At 63.2% G+C, this 17,801-nt stretch overlaps 1 protein-coding gene across 1 annotated transcript in view; it reads left to right on the forward strand.

Moving 5' to 3' along the window:
* Positions 1 to 16,769, forward strand: part of ADAM12 (ADAM metallopeptidase domain 12) — a 176,534-nt gene extending 159,765 nt beyond the window's left edge. The window contains 6 exon segments of the mRNA XM_054728809.1: positions 919 to 1,027; positions 4,420 to 4,552; positions 5,432 to 5,540; positions 7,256 to 7,435; positions 15,929 to 16,056; positions 16,709 to 16,769. Coding sequence (XP_054584784.1) covers positions 919 to 1,027; positions 4,420 to 4,552; positions 5,432 to 5,540; positions 7,256 to 7,435; positions 15,929 to 16,056; positions 16,709 to 16,769 — 720 coding nt within the window.
* The last annotated feature ends 1,032 nt before the right edge of the window (positions 16,770 to 17,801 follow it).

Raw genomic sequence — 17,801 nt, forward strand, 5'->3', positions numbered from 1 at the left:
TAGTCGTACCCCTAACCATCCTTCCTGAAGAGTTTCACAACATTTCCAACAGCCGTTCCTTTAACCACCAAGACGGAGAATGCGTGTCTGAGCTGAGACCCCTAAGAAAGGAATTCAGACAGAGGAGACAGAATCGCCACGCGTTCCCAAGCCCCACGCGGCGGGTTTCGGCGGAACAGCCTGTTATTTTGGTCCAGAGAGTCCTCAGGGGAGAAGGGGACGCTGATTGTTTAAAATGTGATTTATTTCTCCCGAGGGACTTCGTTTCCAGTATTCGTCCCCATGTGCCAGGGCTTCGTTTGTTTTTCTGAAACCTTTTCTGCAGGAATCATGCTCCGAATCCTGTTTTTAAAACCTGCAGACACTCGCCAGTGATTCTATCAAGAAGGATGGGGTTTGCCTGGATTACTGTTGAGCTGTGACCACAGGGGATGGCAGTGCCACCGCCCCTGGGGGTGCAGCTGTCGATGGGCAGTGCCCGGGTTGCGGGCTCAGTCCCCCACAGGGGCCGTGCAGGAGGCCGCCGGTCGATGTTTCTCAGCGATGTTTCCCTCTCTCCCTCTCCCTTCCTCTCTCTGAAATCCATAAAAACATGTTTAATCGAAAAAGAAAAGGGCCTGGGAGCCTGAGAAGCCGTGGGAGGCAGAGGAGGAGCCCAGACCGCCTCCATGGTCCTCTGACAGCGCTGACCGGCGGGTCATGGCCACGTGCAGCCGCGGGCCCGGCCCCCGAGGGGGAGCTGGGCCGCGGCTGGTCCTCTCGGTGGCATTCGCTGATCTGGCCCTATGGGGGCTGAGGGGCTCTGACCTCAGGCTTTGCTTGGCCGTGGCGCCCAGTGAGGGCTCAGGGACCAACCTCTGCCCCAGGGACGGTGCACCCTAACTCTGCTCCCCCCCCCCCCCCCGGCGGCCCCGGCAGGTGTGCAACAACAGGAAGAACTGCCACTGCGAGGCCCACTGGGCGCCCCCCTTCTGCGACAGGCCCGGCTTTGGAGGCAGCACGGACAGCGGCCCCGTCCGGCAAGCAGGTGGGAGGGGACGGCGCGCCCAGGGGAGAGGGGCAAGGGGAGCGGGGCGGGGGGGGGGTCTTTCCCAGGAAGACGGGCTCGCCAGCCGTCGGCGTGGGTGCAGGTGTAGACCCCCGGGAGCAGGAACCCCAGTGGGGGCCCCGCGTGGGCCTGACACGGCCCAAGGCCCCGCTCTGTTCCCAAATTCTCCAAGGTCCTCCGGGTCCTTCCGGGGCCCCTCGCGCTGCTTTGGGGGGTGGGGGGGGCGCCGCTTTTCTTAGCCGAGGTCACCCTCCAGCGGACGGCCAGGGGGTCTGAACGTTGGGCTCCATCGAAGGACTCGCGAAGGCCAGCCCCGGACCCCAGGCTCGTGGGTCCGCAGCGGCGCGGAGCCAGCACAGCGTGGCACAGCGCACTGGGTGGGGGTGGCAGTGGACGGACGGATGGACGGACAGGGCAGGGTCCACAGGACTCAGGGCTCGGGATGGGCAAGGGAGGAGGCGACGAGAGGGGGCCGTCGCCGTGCCGTCCCCGGCGTGTGCCTTGAGCAGCCGATGCGTGGGGACAGGCAGCCTGGGGCGCCCAGTGCAGCGTGGGGCCGTAAATGTCGGCCTGGCAGATGGTCGTCTGCGGCTCAGGGGAGGGTTTGGGGATGAACACGATGATTCAGCTCCGCTGCTCCCTCTGCAATCAGCTTCGCGGACAGACAGCGGGGCTGGCCCGGAGCCCGGCGGTGGCCGCTCGCGTCGGCCAAGGAGGACGGTCTGGCCGGGCGGCCAGAGCGAAGGCTCCAGGGACACTGACAGTGAGTCAGCGGCCGCTGCTGATGGCGGCCTCGGGCCCAGACGGGCCTGATAGGACGTGTCGGCCGAGACGAAGTCCAGAGGCAGCGAGGAGGCGAGGGGGCGAGGGGTCCCCCTCCCCCGTTGTGGGAGCCCTGCCTCTGGGCCGCAGCCAGTGAGCACCCGGCCGAGGCAGAGCGTCAGCCTGGGTGACAAGTCACCTCCACCACCTACTGTGTGAAGCCCCCTCACACCTACTGTGTGAAGCCCCTCACACCTACTGTGTGAACCCCCCTCACAACTACTGTGTGAAGCCCCTCACACCTACTGTGTGAAGCCCCTCACACCTACTGTGTGAAGCCCCTCACACCTACTGTGTGAACCCCCCTCACACCTACTGTGTGAACCCCCCTCACACCTACTGTGTGAAGCCCCTCACACCTACTGTGTGAAACCCCCCTCACACCTACTGTGTGAAGCCCCTCACACCTACTGTGTGAAGCCCCTCACACCTACTGTGTGAAACCCCCCTCACACCTACTGTGTGAAGCCCCTCACACCTACTGTGTGAAGCCCCCTCACACCTACTGTGTGAAGCCCCTCACACCTACTGTGTGAAGCCCCTCACACCTACTGTGTGAAGCCCCCCTCACACCTACTGTGTGAACCCCCCTCACACCTACTGTGTGAACCCCCCTCACACCTACTGTGTGAAGCCCCCTCACACCTACTGTGTGAAACCCCCCTCACACCTACTGTGTGAAACCCCCCTCACACCTACTGTGTGAAACCCCCTCGCACCTACTGTGTGAACCCCCCTCGCACCTACTGTGTGAAACCCCCTCGCACCTACTGTGTGAAGCCCCCTCGCACCTACTGTGTGAAGCCCCCTCGCACCTACTGTGTGAGCCCCCTCGCACCTACTGTGTGAAGCCCCCTCGCACCTACTGTGTGAAGCCCCCTCGCACCTACTGTGTGAAGCCCCCTCGCACCTACTGTGTGAAGCCCCCTCGCACCTACTGTGTGAAGCCCCTCACACCTACTGTGTGAAGCCCCCTCGCACCTACTGTGTGAAGCCCCCTCGCACCTACTGTGTGAAGCCCCTCACACCTACTGTGTGAAGCCCCCTCGCACCTACTGTGTGAAGCCCCCTCGCACCTACTGTGTGAACCCCCCTCACACCTACTGTGTGAAGCCCTCCTCACACCTACTGTGTGAAGCCCCCTCGCACCTACTGTGTGAAGCCCCCTCGCACCTACTGTGTGAACCCCCCTCGCACCTACTGTGTGAAGCCCCCTCACACCTACTGTGTGAAGCCCCCCTCACACCTACTGTGGGAACCCCCCTCACACCTACTGTGTGAAACCCCCCTCACACCTACTGTGTGAAGCCCTCCTCACACCTACTGTGTGAAGCCCCCCTCACACCTACTGTGGGAACCCCCCTCGCACCTACTGTGTGAATCCCCCCTCACACCTACTGTGTGAAGCCCCCTCACACCTACTGTGTGAAGCCCCCTCACACCTACTGTGTGAAGCCCCCTCGCACCTACTGTGTGAAGCCCTCCTCACACCTACTGTGTGAAGCCCCCTCGCACCTACTGTGGGAACCCCCCTCACACCTACTGTGGGAACCCCCCTCACACCTACTGTGGGAACCCCCCTCACACCTACTGTGGGAACCCCCCTCGCACCTACTGTGTGAAGCCCCCTCACACCTACTGTGTGAAGCCCCTCCCACCTACTGTGTGAAGCCCCCTCACTGTCGCCAGGAGCAGCCCAGTGGCTGTGCGGAGACCCGTGCTCCCAGGGAGCTCAGTGCCGCTGAAATGCAGCTAAAGCTGCTCCGACCCGGGCACCGGGTCCGCCTGGGGGTCTCTGTGTCACTGCACTAACCACATGGGTCAGATCACAGGGGGGCGTTTCCATGGAGACCATGAACCGCCTCCTCCCAGAGAAAGGGTTTGCCCTGCGCTGGACCCCGCGTCCCTGATGTCACAAAACGCACCGTGGGCATCGCAGTCGGCGGTGCGGTCTCCCTCCCTGTTTCCTCTCTCTTCTGACGTGACGCTCGGGCACGAGGAGGCTTGTTCTGAACAAACACGAACATGAAGCCAGACCAGCTCCTCCCTGACGAGAGAGAGGAGGCAGGGCCCGTGGCCCGTGTGGCCCGTGGGTGAAGGGGGCTGGAGAGGGTTCAGTCCGGGACCCCGGGAGCTCCGAGGGGCTTCAGCGACGGCTCCCTGCGGCCCCCACCTCCCGCTGCCCTCCCGCCGGGGCCCGTGCCGGGGTCAGGCTCCCTGCGGCCCCCCCTCCCGCTGCCCTCCCGCCCGGGGCCCGCACCGGGGTCAGGCTCCCTGCGGCCCCCCTCCCGCTGCCCTCCCGCCCGGGGCCCGCACCGGGGTCAGGCTCCCTGCGGCCCCCACCTCCCGCTGCCCTCCCGCCGGGGCCCGCGCCGGGGTCAGCAGTGAGTGACCGCCAGCCCGAACCTCGCCCGCGGCCTCTGAGCATCCCTCGGCTGCGCTCCTTCCGTTCCTTCCCTCGGGGCCCGCCTGGCCGTCACTGTGGGGTTCGGTGGGTCCCTGGCTCCCGACGGCCGCCTCCGCGCCCTGAGTGAGCCGTGTCGTTCCAGGTCACCGAGGCCTCACCGCCGGCGTCCTGGCCAGCGTCCTGTGTCTCCTCGCCGCCGGGCTCGCGGTTTATCTCAAAAGGAAGACGCTGGTCCGGCTGCTGTTTACCGACAAGAAGACCCTGGAGAAGCTAAGGTACGGGGTGGGGAGAAGGGGGTCTCCCCAGACGGCCATCAGGGGCGTGCACGCTGCCCTCTCCGGAGAGCAGACGGTGGGGGTTTCTCACGTGTCCGCCAGCCCGCTGCCTCCTCCTCGTGCCCTGCACACGCTCCGCGCTCAGGAGAGAGAGGCAGGCGGCGGGGAGTCTCGCCGAGGGGTCTCCACCTGGCCTTGGCCTCTTCCTAAGGCTCAGGGGTCAAGATGTGCCCATCGGGTGTTCAGGCCGCGTTGGGGTAACGCCCTTTATCCCGCGCGTCCCCCAGGGTCACGGAGCCGCGAGTCCGGATCGCGGGAACTGGTTCACCAGGCTCGGTGGGGCTCTGGGAGAGGAGATCAGTATTTACGGTTTAATCTTGTGAGAGTGTGGATGGTGTTTCCTTGGCTGTTTACCCACGCGGACTTTAAACATCAGGGCCTGTCTGAGTGCCGTGTTTTCCCCGACCTGCGGGGTCTTCTAACGGGGGGTACCGAGGCGGCGCACCTAAGAGAATGAGAGACAGACAAGGGACGCAAAGAATGGAGGCAAGACAAAGGGGTTTCTGATCAAGCCTCAAAACTTTATTTTTACAGCGTTCCTTATATGTGATTTCTAGAAGGGTGGATGCCTAGGAGGGGTGGGGGCTGACCTAGATAATCGGCTCAAGTCGTAACTATAGATAAAGGGTGTGGCAGTTGAAGGGCGGCTACAGAAGAAATGCTTTGTCCTCAGGCAAGAGGAAGTGGGCCTAGTTTCAGTAACTTACTGAAGGTCAGGGTTAATCCTTTGACCGACTCTTGGTTCCTGACACCGTGTGAGCGGGGGAAGCGGAGTGGCCGGAGGAGGGCGCCCTGGTGAGCCGTGTGCCTGTGTTGCAGGTGCGTGCGCCCCGCCCGGCCCCCCGGCGGCTGCCAGCCCGGCCAGGCTCCCCTGGCGCCCCTCAGCAAAGGCGTGATGAGGAAGCCGGCACCGTCCAGCTCAGCCACGGTGAGTGGTGCCCAGGGAGGCGGGCTCTGAGGCCCGGGGTCCCCGGTGCAGGGGAGGGCACGGCTCTGAGGCCCGGGGTCCCCGGTGCAGGGGAGGGCACAGGCTCTGAGGCCGGGGTCCCCGGTGCAGGGGAGGGCACGGCTCTGAGGCCTGGGGTCCCCGGTGCAGGGGAGGGCACAGGCTCTGAGGCCCGGGGTCCCCGGTGCAGGGGAGGGCACGGCTCTGAGGCCGGGGTCCCCGGTGCAGGGGAGGGCACGGCTCTGAGGCCCGGGGTCCCCGGTGCAGGGGAGGGCACAGGCTCTGAGGCCGGGGTCCCCGGTGCAGGGGAGGGCACAGGCTCTGAGGCCGGGGTCCCCGGTGAAACGCTGAGCCAGCACTCAGTTCAGCAAAGGCCCCTGAGGTGGTGCCAGGGGCTGGAGGGGGCTCGCTGTGCCCCACGGAAGCTCTCCAGGCCCTGGGGGCAGGGGCAGGGGAGCAGCTGAGGTGTGTGCACACGGGGCTTGGGCTCGGCGGTGAGGAGGAGGAACCGCTGACACAGCGTGATGGGCCTGGAGACAGTGAGCCGAGGGACAGAAGCCGGAGAGACAGAGCGGCTGGTGGTATCATTGTGTGCAAGTCTGGGACACGCGGACTAACGCACAGTGACAGGAAGCGGGTCCTGCTTACAGGCGGGAGGGGGAGGGGGCAGGGAGTCTCTCGGGTGATGGATGTGTTCATTATCTCGCTTCTGTGACGGTTGCATGAGTGTGGACATATGTCAATTTTTACCAAATTGCACGTTTTAAATATATGCAATTAATCACGTGTCAGGAGTACCTGGGGAAAGCTGTTTGTCGGAAGAAAGGAAGAGAAGAGGGAGGGGAACGGACAGGGGGCCGAGGCACAGACCCGAGCTGCGTCTGTCCGTCTGTCTTCATCGGTCCCTGAGACCGCGCACCGCGCAGAGCGCCGCCCTTGGCGGGGGGCCCTGACCTCGGCCCCGGCCTCCGGACGCCTCCACGCCGCCGCCCAGCACGTGTCCTGGCTTCTCGCCGCCTCGGGCGCTGAGCTTTGTCCTATTTTCACGGCTCCTTCCGTGCCCTCGGGTCTGGCCCGGGCCTTCCTGCCGGCACTGTGTCGGGTGAACCGAGCCTGTTTGTTAACCAACCGGCCCTTTAAAACCCACCCAGAAGGGGGTCCCTCTTTCCAGGCTAGCGGGGGGGCGGGGGGTGCTCCCGTTAGAATTTTGAAGCCTAAATAAATAATCGCAGACGCCCTCTCACCTACCTCCTTGATTTCTACCCTTACTCCACCCACCTCCCCCTCGGCGATGGCGGACTCGTAGGCGCTGCTTCTTCCTTGAGGAATCGCACACTTTTTTTGTTAATCCTCATCCGAGGGTATTTTTTCCATTGATTTTTTGAGAGAGTGGAAGGAAGGGAGGAGGAGGAGGAGGAGGAAAGGGAGGAGGAGGGGGAGGGGGAAGAGGAGGGGGAGAAGGAGAGGGAAGGGGAAGAGGAGGGGAGAGAAGGAGAATTGATTGGTTGCCTCCCACACCCGCTCCTGACCGGGGGCCAGGGATGGAACCTGCAACCCAGGTGTGTGCCCTTGACCGGGAATCAAACCCGGGACCCTGGGTGCAGGGGCCGACGCTCTGCCACTGAGCCCCCGGCCAGGGCGGGAATCACATACCCTCTTGAGACCCGTGTGTCATGGCTGCTGCTCTGACCCCGCAGGACCATCCCAAGAGGCCGCCGCAGTGTCAGAACGTTGCCATCAGCAGGCCCCTCCAGGCCCTGGACCGGCCCCGGCCCCCTTCCCCGCAGCGCGTGCTCCCGCCCCTCCACCAGGCGCCCCGCACGCCCAGCGTCCCCGCCAGACCCCTGCCGGCCACCCCTGCGCTCAGGCAGGCCCAGGTACGCCCTCCGCTGCGACTGCGACCCTGCCCGGCTCTGAGGCTTGGTGGGTCTGACCTTGGACACGGTGCTGTGCTTGGCGTTGCCTCTCTGAGCTCCTCGGGGGTAAGTGTGATGGCCACGCAGCGGGGGTGGGGACGTCCGGCCCGCGGGCCGTGTAAGCCCCGAGAAATCATGTGGTCGCGCCCTGCCCAGGCATTAGGGTGAGTTAATGAGGCGTTTGGCCAAACACGGCCGGTGATTTTTACGTGGGTCATTTTGTACGGCGCGTGGATGGTGGGATAACTATCCCCGTGGCCCGTGGCAGGAAGCAGGTTCCGGGGGACAGCAGTGGTGCGATACTCACGCGTGACGTTAGTGACGTGGCCGTCACCAGGGTAGGGGGGTGCCATGCAGTGAGCGTCGTAGCCGGGACACTTCTGAGAAGGGCAGGCGCCCGTTCGTCACGAGGCCTGGGCAGGGAGACAGAGGTGGGCGCTTGGAGAACAACTGTGGGCGAACTTGTTGCTATTGTTCATTTTCAAAATTGTTTACAAAAATCCCGCCACCTACTGAGCTTCTCCCGACCCGACGCAGCGCTGCGTGCGATACTTGGCGAATGTCCTCTCCTCTCACGCTGGTTTGGAAGGAACAGTTTCTGTTTGTTCTGACCGTGAACGTGACATCATCCGCGATAGGAAGCCTGGGTGGGCGGGGGGAGCGAAACCAGCCAATGAAAGGCACAGAGCGACCATCGCTCTTATATGCCAGTCACTTTGTCTATATCTGTCCTTACGCGTGTATTTTTAACATGATTTCGGTTATTTTATGTGTACATTGCTTTATATACTACTTTTTTGCCTTAAAATCATTCTCATTTACCAAGGCATTAAAAATCCTTTTAAGAGTCGTTATCCTAACGATCGCATGGCATCTATAGATAGAATACGTTTCTAAGTACTTGACAATTAGTGGGCATATTTGGATGCTCTACCTTTGCTATTATAAATAGCTCTGCTGTGATGGTCTAGACCAGTGGTCGGCAAACTGCGGCTCGCGAGCCACATGCGGCTCTTTGGCCCCTTGAGTGTGGCTCTTCCACAAAATACCACATGCGGGCGCGCACGTGCAGTGCGATTAGAAGTCGGTTTTCGGCTCTCAAAGAAATTTCATTCGTACTGTTGATATTTGGCTGATGAGTTTGCCGACCTCTGGTCTAGACAGGTAAGTGTTGGGCCACCTTCTTCCCTCAGGAGAGATCCCTAAAAGTGAAAATACTGGGTTGAAACATGGCATAAACATTTTAAGCTTCTGAACATATCAATTTACTATTTCTCAGGACTTTCCTATTCATTTATATCCCGTTATTATAGCCCATCTGTCTCAATGTCGCACCGTGACTTTGCTAGTGCTATTAACATTTCAAAGTTTTGCCAAAATGATTCACAAAACAAAAAAAGTTTTGTCTAGTGGTTTTATCGGTTCTGAAGGGATGTTGACGTTTCCGACTATGAATGTGTCCCCTCTTAGTCCGTGTGGCTTTTCCTCATGAACGTTTGAACTGTGTAGTTTGTGATACACGCTGTTAGGGGTTGTCTCTCCTCGATGAACTGGCCCTAAATCATTACGTGATGTCCCTCTTTAACTCCGGCACTACTAGTATATTTGGTACCGAAATCGCCGCTGGTTGAGAACTGCTGCTCAGGATTACTGTATTTGTACATAATTTATCACCGTCGACTAGTACCCATACTTTATCCCGTCAAGTGGAACTGAAAACTTTACCTTTCAGGTTCTGCCTTTGTGCTGTAGATGTCTTAAATGTTACCATTTTACCACCATCCCGACATGGTCATTTTTGTGCTAAAAGCTGCTTTATTTCATGTTTTCGTATCTACATTAGTTTTCTTTTGATGAGTGTTTGCCAGGTCTGGCTTTTTTTTTTTTTTTTTTTTCATCTTTTTATTTTGAAAGCACGCGCTGGGCCACCGCTCAGGCAGGCTTCTCCGCTCAGAGAAAATTACATCTGGAGAGGCCGCCTGGGAAGCTGCAGATCGAAACGCAATTATCTGCTGTCAATCTGGGAGGGGGGGGGGGCGTTCTTTCCAGAGAAACCCGCGTGGAAGCGCCGCTCACTCCGCACGGCCTGTGTGCTCGGGGCTGTGGGGCGGGACGGGCCGCGCGGGGCGCCCTGATTGCCGAAGCCCCGGTTCCCGGGAGAATGCGAGGAAGTGGCGTTTCCTCCGCAGGCTTATCAGCGAGCAGGACCGGACTCCCCGCTGCGGGGGTCCCGGCCAGATTAGCTCCTTCAGTGGAACAATAGGAAGCGAGGAAAACAGCCGGGTTGGGCTTCGCTGAGGCGGGGTGGCTTCCGGAAGGGCCGCCCGCCCGCCCGTGAGAACCTGCAGCCCCTCCTGTGGCCCAGCCTGTCTGCGCTGCAGACAGTTCAGGAGGCCAGCAGGGGCGCGGCAGTGGGGGGGGGGGGGGGGAGGGGGGAGTGTGTGTGTGTGCACGTGTGTGCGCGTGTGTGTGTGTGTGTGCGTGTGTGTGCACGCTTTGAATGCGGGCTTTATCCTTTTGATATGAGGATTTTCAAAGTCTTCAGCGGAAGGAGCTCAGTCCGCAGGAGGACCGCGTGGTCGCCTCCGAGAGCCACTGGGAGTGCCCGTAGCGATCTGGCAGGTGGGGCAGACCCGCCCCCCCGTCTTCATCCTCCCCGTCTCTGTTCAGAGACGCTCTTCTCCTCGCCCACACGCTAGGTGGGACACGGGACGGTGTCCGCATTTCCCTTCCTGTGCGGGAGCACCTGTCGCAGGTCGGAGATCTGTCTCCTCTTCCTTCTCCTCCTTGCCGTGGCTTATGCCGTGGTTAGAAAGGCCTGCCCACCAGCGTGGCAAACGTCTCCGTTCCTACACGTTCACGGCTTTTCACGTTGAAGTGCTTGCTCCACCGCTGTTTACCCCGTGCATGACATGAGTGGGAACCCTACTCTGCTTTTCTCCACGACCACTTGAGTCATCCTCAGCATCGCCGCCGTGTCTGCGGGGCCGGGTCTCGGGAGTTTGCAGGGCGGGGTGAGCAGTGTGAGCCAGGTTGGTGGAGACTCAGATACCCTGCCGGCTCTGAGAGGGGAGGGCTCAGCAAAGAAACAGGGGCCTCGGCCAGCATTTCTGTCTGGGAGAAAGCTGCCTTCCCCCCCAACCCTCACCCTCATCCAGATCATTCAGTTCCTCCTCATATCTTCCTGGCACCTTTTGAGCTACTACCATCGCACTGGAGCTCAGAGGGACTGAGTCTGAGTAAGTCTATGTGCTGGCCCTTTAAAAGGAACTGCCTGGGACTCCAGCAGCCTCTGTCTCCCTTAGCCTCAATGCTGCTGGTTTTTACAGCCAAGTTATAAGGACTTCTTTTCTCAGCATTGGAACCCTGGGCTGAGGGGCCAGGTGTGGGGCTGGGACCCCTCGTTCCTCAGGGGGTCCTCCACCTCCGAGATAGCCCTCTGGGTTTTTACCTGCCATGGGATGGGGGGGCGCGCCCATCCTGAGCCTCTGCCCCTCCTGCCAGGCTCGATGTGCTGCTGCTCTATATCCTGAGTGGTAGGACTTGGTTCTCCTAGATGGCAGGGGGTTCTGGGTGCGGGTGGTTCTGAGTTGTCATTTTGATGTGGCTGTGGGAGTGCTGCAGGCGGTGGGAACGGCAGCAGGTGTCTGACCCATAGGGTCAGCCCGGGCCTGGGTTCAGTAGCCTCCCTGCACCTGACTTCTGGCGAGGAGAGAATTGAGAGCCAAGACTCACAGTAAGAGAACATGTATGTATCACGGAGGTGGAAGTCATTCCCCGGAGAAACGGGCTGAGGAACAAGTCACAGAGGTAGGGAAGGCCCTCGGGGCTCGGGGGTGAGGAAGCTGATGGTAACGTGGGAGGGTAAGGAGAGGCATGGACCTGCTCCGGGAGGGAGGGCACTGGGTCCCGGTCCTGAGGGCTTTAAGGGGGGGTAGTCGGGAGGCCCCAGGGGAAGATCTCAATGGAACATTCCGCAGCTTTCCAGGTGTGGCCTCTCAGGGTCCGGGTCCCGCTGATTGATTGGCGGCGGGGCAGGGGTCATTATTCCAGGCAGCTGGTCCTGACCTCCGCCGTGGCTGGTTTTGTGGCCCATCTGGGCCTGGAGCTGAACTACAGCTGAGCCTAGAGTTCTCTCGGGAGGAAAGGTCAGGGGTCCGGGATAGGCTAGGGGAGGAAAGGCCACCCTGGGGGCCAGGTCCCACCTACAGGGGATTGCCCCTTGCTAGCACCCAGGGCTCGCCCCCTGGCGACCTTCTGTACCTGCCCTCGTCCCTGCTCTGCTCAGGTCTGTCTGCCTGCCCCACAGTGGAAAGGACTGGCTGGACCCCGATGCAGGAGCCGCCGGGCAGGAGTGTCTGTGCGGGGCTCCGGTGCCTGCTGAGGGCTCTGTTTTAGGGTGCCCTTGTGAATCGGCTGGGTGCTGCTCTAGTGGGTCTGAAGCTGCCTCTGGGAGGGCTGGTTCTGAGGCCTCTGGGAGGTGCAGGCACGGTGAGCTGCTGCCTGTGCCCTGCCCAGGGCGCCCGGTGTGAGCCGCAGTGATCCGCAGATGGTCGCCGCTGGTGCCGGGCCTGGAGGTGCCTGGGAGAGGCTAAGCTGCAACCGAGGCCAGCGGCCCCTAGTGCCGGGCCTGGGCCACGGAGCCAGCGTCCCGGGCTCGCCACGGCCAGGTGCGGCTTGTTGGAGAGGATTTAGGGAAGTCTGAAGCATGAGCCCAAACATGCCGTTCCTGCAGTTGGAGGAGGAGGCGAGGACCGCGCTCACCAGGCCTGCATCTGACTGGGAGCCGCCTGGCCCCATCCCACGGCTCGGGGCTCAGGAGCCGCCAGGTGGAGTGGTTTCAGCTTCCGGTCCTCGGGGCCGTTTGCCGTCTGCGGTTTACTTTCCCGCCTGGCTCCGCCCGGCACCAGGGCTCCCTCCTGCCGGCTCCGGGCTGGACAGCGCTGTGCACTTCCGCACGTTCCCGCCTGAGGCCCGGCCTCACAGCGCCCGGCGTCACGGGAGAGGTCGGGAAGGCAAAGGTCACCTATTGCCGGGCCGGGGTTGACCTTGGACTCCCGCTTCCCGCGCCGAAAAGGGTATCGAAACCCAAGCCCAGGTGCCCCTCGTTGGGACCTGCCTGCAGCTCGGCCGCTCCCGCCTCTCTGGCTGCTCCTCTCACCGGTACGCCGGCCGGAGATGCTTTTAAGAAACACTTGAGTGTCTTTTGTCCCCCAGTTCTGGCGGTTCCAGAGGCGCTGGGTCGGCCCACGTGACTGGTTTATCGCAGTTGCATTGGGTTGCGTAGCCTGGTTCCCGCGGTTCTGTTTGCCGAGGGCCCACGCTGAGAGGACCCAAGGCTCGCGGTCACCTGCCGGCCACCTCTCCCTCTTTCCCTGGCTGGCCCGCCCGGCCCGGCGGTTGGACTTCCTCCCAGGAGGCCGGGGAAGGCCACTCGGCCGGTGCTTTATGTTCCCAGGGCCGGCTGGGCGTGGGATTAACGGCTCACACTCCTCTCTGCCCCGGAGGAAGCAGGAGCTGGTGGCGTGTCTGCTTCTCGGCAGTGACTCGTCGGGTCCGGTGATGCTCACGGTGCTGGATCCGGAGCCCAGTGGCTCCACGAGGCTGTGCCTCACCGCTGAGCAAACGCCTGTAGCTCAGGCTCCCCTCACTGAGAGGCTGGCCTGAGCGCCCAGCCTGGGTCTGACCCTGCAGGTGGAACCGGAGTCTCTCTCCGGCTTTACTGTTCGCTCAGACCCTGGCCTGATGCCACTTGTGCGTGTGCTGTACCCTTTTGTGCTTGTGGGTCCTTGACCGCCCACCCCGACCTCTTTCCGGCAGGACCCGTGGCCTCGCCCGGCCGTTTTATCCCGGTCTTGGTTCTCATCCCTGTTTTATTCTTCTTCCCCTTCCTCCTGACTTGTGCCAGCTCCCTTTCCGTGTTCTCGGCCACACATGTTCTCAGGGGGGTTCTTAGCTCGCCTTCTTGTGCATCCGGGTTCCTTTCTTTTTCTTTCTGTGGTTGTGTTTAAGGGAGGGGAGAGGCCTGCCCAGTGCTGGGGGCCAGCTCCAGGTGGCCACCTCACAGGGGACACGGGGCAGAGGGCTTTGAGGTGGGGGGGCTGGCCTTCCCTGATTTCAGGGACTATGCCAGGCCCCCTCCCCGGCTCCAGGCTGGCACAGATGCTGGGCGGTCTGCAGGGCTGCCTGGTCACCCCTGACCATCCTGTTATCAGCTTGACCCCCCTCCCGTTCCAATCAGGGTGGAGGGCCCCCTCCGTGTTCTGCGGTGGGGAGGGGGGGACATAGCCGGCAGCCCTCCTGGTCTCTCCTCGCCCGAGTGCTGGCCACTGCATCCCTTTCGCATGTACAGGGAGCCGCCAACACTGCATGCACATACATCTGTAATATCTCAGTTGATGTTTCCTTCTTTTCAGAGTTAGCCCATCGGAGTCTGTAATTATTCAGAGTGTGTGCGCCTGCAGCACAGCCTGTATCTGCTGGGGCGCTCAGTGTCCCTCCTCTTCATGCCTGTTCCTCCTGTTTCCAGGTGGGGAGAGAGGGCAGGGACCTCGGGCGGCGAGGCGTACGCGCTCTGCTGAGAGAGCAGACCTGCCGAGCCCCCTTTTTCTGAACAAACAACACGGAGAACTGAGGCTTTTCTCTGAGAGACAAAGCCCTTGGTGTTCGCCCCACGTGTGGGTCCCCCGGGGCCAGAGGGGGCTGCGTGGGGAGAAGGGGCGGGGCTTACGCTGCCCCTGAGCCCGCCAGAGCCCCGGCCACCACGGCGGAGCCTCAGCATCTCCTGTGAGAGCCCCTCCCTGTGGCGGTCTCGCCGGACACGCAGGACGCAGGCCTCTCGCTTCTCATGCAGAAGTGATAACAGCTGAGCATTCTTCTTGCTGGCGGTCGGGGCGAAGGGCTGTACTTGCGTTTAGGAAGCTGTTTGCAAACCTATAAAATCAGAGACACGCGGCTCCCGCTGGGACGTGGCGGGACGGGGAGAGACAGGACAGACAGCTCTGTCTCCAGCCGCGGGCCGCGGGTTTTCTGCGGGAGCTGGACGGGGAGAGGGAGGGAATGGGGCTCTGAAGTCCTTTTCCTGTTTAAAAGGAAAATGGGTCTAAAGGACTATGTATTGAGCGGAGCATCCTGGCCCACGGTGACTCCTCCCGCCTTGCGGGGGACCCCTGTGGCCAGGCTTGGCGGAGGCGGCAGGAAAAGCAGTGCCTCCGGGGTGTGGAGACCCTGCCCCCCTCCAGGGCAGGTGCTTCCGGGCCGCACCCCCATCCTGGCATCCGAGACGCGAGGGGTCTCAGCCTCCACTGACCACAGGCCCCTCCGCCCCGTCAGGCCTGCGGGCAGCGGCGGGGTCCCCGGGCCTCTGTGCGGACCAGCGGTTCCCTGGCTCCGTCCGCAGCCTGTCGCGGGCGCGGCGGGGGGAGTGGGCGGGTGCCCTGCTGACCCCCAGGTTGGCAGTCAGAGCTCGCAGTCAGGGTCTCGGCGGTTTGGGCTTCTGTCATGCTGGTGGCCGTGTGACCTGCCCCTAAACCGGGACACATCAGAGAGTGATTGACGACTGAACAGCCATAACCCTCCTGGAGGGCCCAGGCCGCCCAGACGCATGGCCGCCCGGTCACCTCCGCGTCGTGATGAACCAGATGTCCGCCATGCGGTCCCCGTGGCGCTCCCGCTCCGTCCGGCACGCGGGGAGCCTGCTTTACCTTTCGGTCCTCGTCCGTCCCCGGGACCAAGCTGGCCGCACCGCGCAGTGGCTAGCCCTCCGCGTCCTCCCGTGTCATGGGCACACGCCCACGCTGACGCTGCCCACTGGACCGCGCCCGTGGGTGCTGCCCCGTGTGGGACGCGGAGCTGCGTTGACTGCCGGGGTTCCTGGCCCGGAGCCGGCCGGCTGGTCCTTCCTGGCTCACCTTCCGGCGAGCGTGAGGCCTGGGCTGAGATTCGGGGGGAACCTGAGCGCCTCCCCAACTCCAGGACCAGCCTCGGGCGCAGGGACCGCCCCGGGGGCGATGATGCCCGTCCTCGTCAGCGAAGGCATCCGCACGTGAACTGGGGGCCAACGTGGTGTTTAGAGAGGGTCCCGCCAACTCCTCCTCCTGGTCCTGACAACCTGGGAGGGAAGACGCAGGCGCGTCACACCCCCGGGAGCCCTGCCCAGACACACGGCATCGCCCGTGCCCCAGGCCGCGGCCGCAGGCGTGGCAGCCGCTTGTCTGGGTGTGTGACCCGGGGATGCTGAGGGGGACGCCGACGCTGGAGAAAACCAGGGCGAGGTTAGCCAAGGGCGGCCCTGCCGCCCCTGCAGGTGCAAGGTGGTCCTCGGAGAGTGTGCTTGGGGGCCAAGACCTGCGCCTCCTGGTGACACACGGTCTCCGCGCCCCACTCTCCAGGGGCGCCGGTGTCCTTGACCGCTCACCGCGCAGGGGTCACACCCCGACTTGTGGTCTGTTGCAGGGGACCCGGAAGCCCAGCGCCCCGCAGAAGCCCCTGCCCGCAGTGCCTCTGAGCAAGACGGCCCGGCTCACCCATGCCGCCGCCAGCGCCCCGGGCCCGGAGTTGGGGCTCCGCCTGGCACCCCTCAGGTTGGTGTGAGACGTGCCTTCTCTCTCCCGCCGTGCTGTGTGGCCCTGACTTCCAGGACCGGGGGTGGGGTGGGGGCTAGGCCATGCTCCCTGCACTCCCACAGGCGGCGGGGGGGGGGGGGGTGCAGCCAGGAAAACCCCAGAAGGCGGGTGAGCGCGTGGTCACCGTGTGTCCGTGTCGCCATGGCCAGGGCCCCAGGCACCCAGGAGACTAGACAGAGACCAGAGCTGCGGCTGTAAGACAGGCCACGTCCCCCCAGGAGACGGGATGTTGTGAGGGCTGGACACACCCCCAACCCTCGGGGGCTCTGCCAGCCCGGGGTCCTGAGAAGTAGGGGGGTCAGGTGAGCGAGGGGACGATGAGGAGTGAGGCTAAACCAGCTGCGGTGGGGCCCCCCTGGTTCAGGGGGAGCCTCTGGGGACTCACCTTAGAGACGTCCCGCAGCCGGGGTCACCGCACACCGTCCCGAGGACGAGGGCGCCGTCCCGGCCTCGCTCACGCAGGGCGGGTACTGTGGCGCGGGCCAGCCGCACGGGGTTTCCAGAGTCACACACCCAGGAACTCGGCGAGGAGGTGTCCAACCCGCCGCTGGTGCCGATTAAATCCTACCCTCAAGCGACATTCTCCGACTCCGACTCCTCTCTCCACCAGACCGGCTCCCAGGCGCCCGCCCCCCGCGCCCCGGCCCGCCCACACCGCCCCCTCCCAGTGAGCAGCCTGCACTGCCCGCCTGCGGAGACAGTCTGCGCTGCCGTTCGGCTCCGGGGGACCCCGCACCAGCCCTGGGGAGCCCCGCACCAGCCCCGGGGAGCCCCGCACCAGCCCCGGGCTTCAGGCGGAGAACGCCGTCTGCTGAAGCGCGGCCGGTGCTCAGTGCTCAGTGCTCGGTGCTCGGTGCTGCGCTCAGGTACTCTAAGTTATTAATTTATGCGGACGCCGTGGTGTCCCCGTCGCCGCGTTCTCCTGGCTCCTCACAGTTTGGTGAACCTGGACGGCCACGCCTGGTGGACGGGACGGGACTTTCCCCAGCTGGCCAGGCTGTGGTCAGGGCTCCAGAGGCCCCCCGGGTACCCGGCCCCTGCAGGCCCGAAGGGGGGCTCCCGGGGCCCTGGCACAGCTGAAAGGCTGCCCATCAAAGGCCCGGGGTAGCGGGAGGATCTGGGTGCTGGTCAGGACCCTGGGGAGAACCTGGGTGTCGGAGAGGAGGGGTAAGGCGTGGCCCCACGGGGGCTGAGATGTGGCCTGAAGCTCAGCGGCCGTGAGCGTCTGTGGAGAGCAGGCAGGAAAGCGCTCTCCCCGGCTGCCGCCCTCTCACCTCCCTGAGGCCGGGAGAGGCGGCGATTCTCAAGAAAGCGCCCCAGCCCCTGCGCCCTCCCCCCGCACCGTCTGCAGCTAAGCCAGTCCCCCCTCGTCTCCTCCCCTGGAATCGCACACAGGGATTCCGTGTGCGGACAGACGGACGGGGCTTCCTGTGGGGCCGTAACTATGTTCAGATGTGACCAGTGACCAGATCCAGCCAATCAACCCCATAGACCACGCGTGTCAAACTCAAAGGCTAACACGGGCCAAATGAACGAGGCGTGCGGCCCGCGGGCCACGAGTGTGACATGCTTGCCATAGACAGAAACAGCCCGCTGTCACGAGGTTCAGCTTCTTAACCATCAGGCAGAAGGGAGCCCTACGTTGCAAACACCGCACCCAAACGCCACGCTGTGTCCGCCGGGCCGGCGGAGTCTGCTGTCCT

The sequence above is a fragment of the Eptesicus fuscus genome, chromosome 17 (genome assembly GCF_027574615.1).
Source record: "Eptesicus fuscus isolate TK198812 chromosome 17, DD_ASM_mEF_20220401, whole genome shotgun sequence".
Classification (NCBI taxonomy): domain Eukaryota; kingdom Metazoa; phylum Chordata; class Mammalia; order Chiroptera; family Vespertilionidae; genus Eptesicus; species Eptesicus fuscus.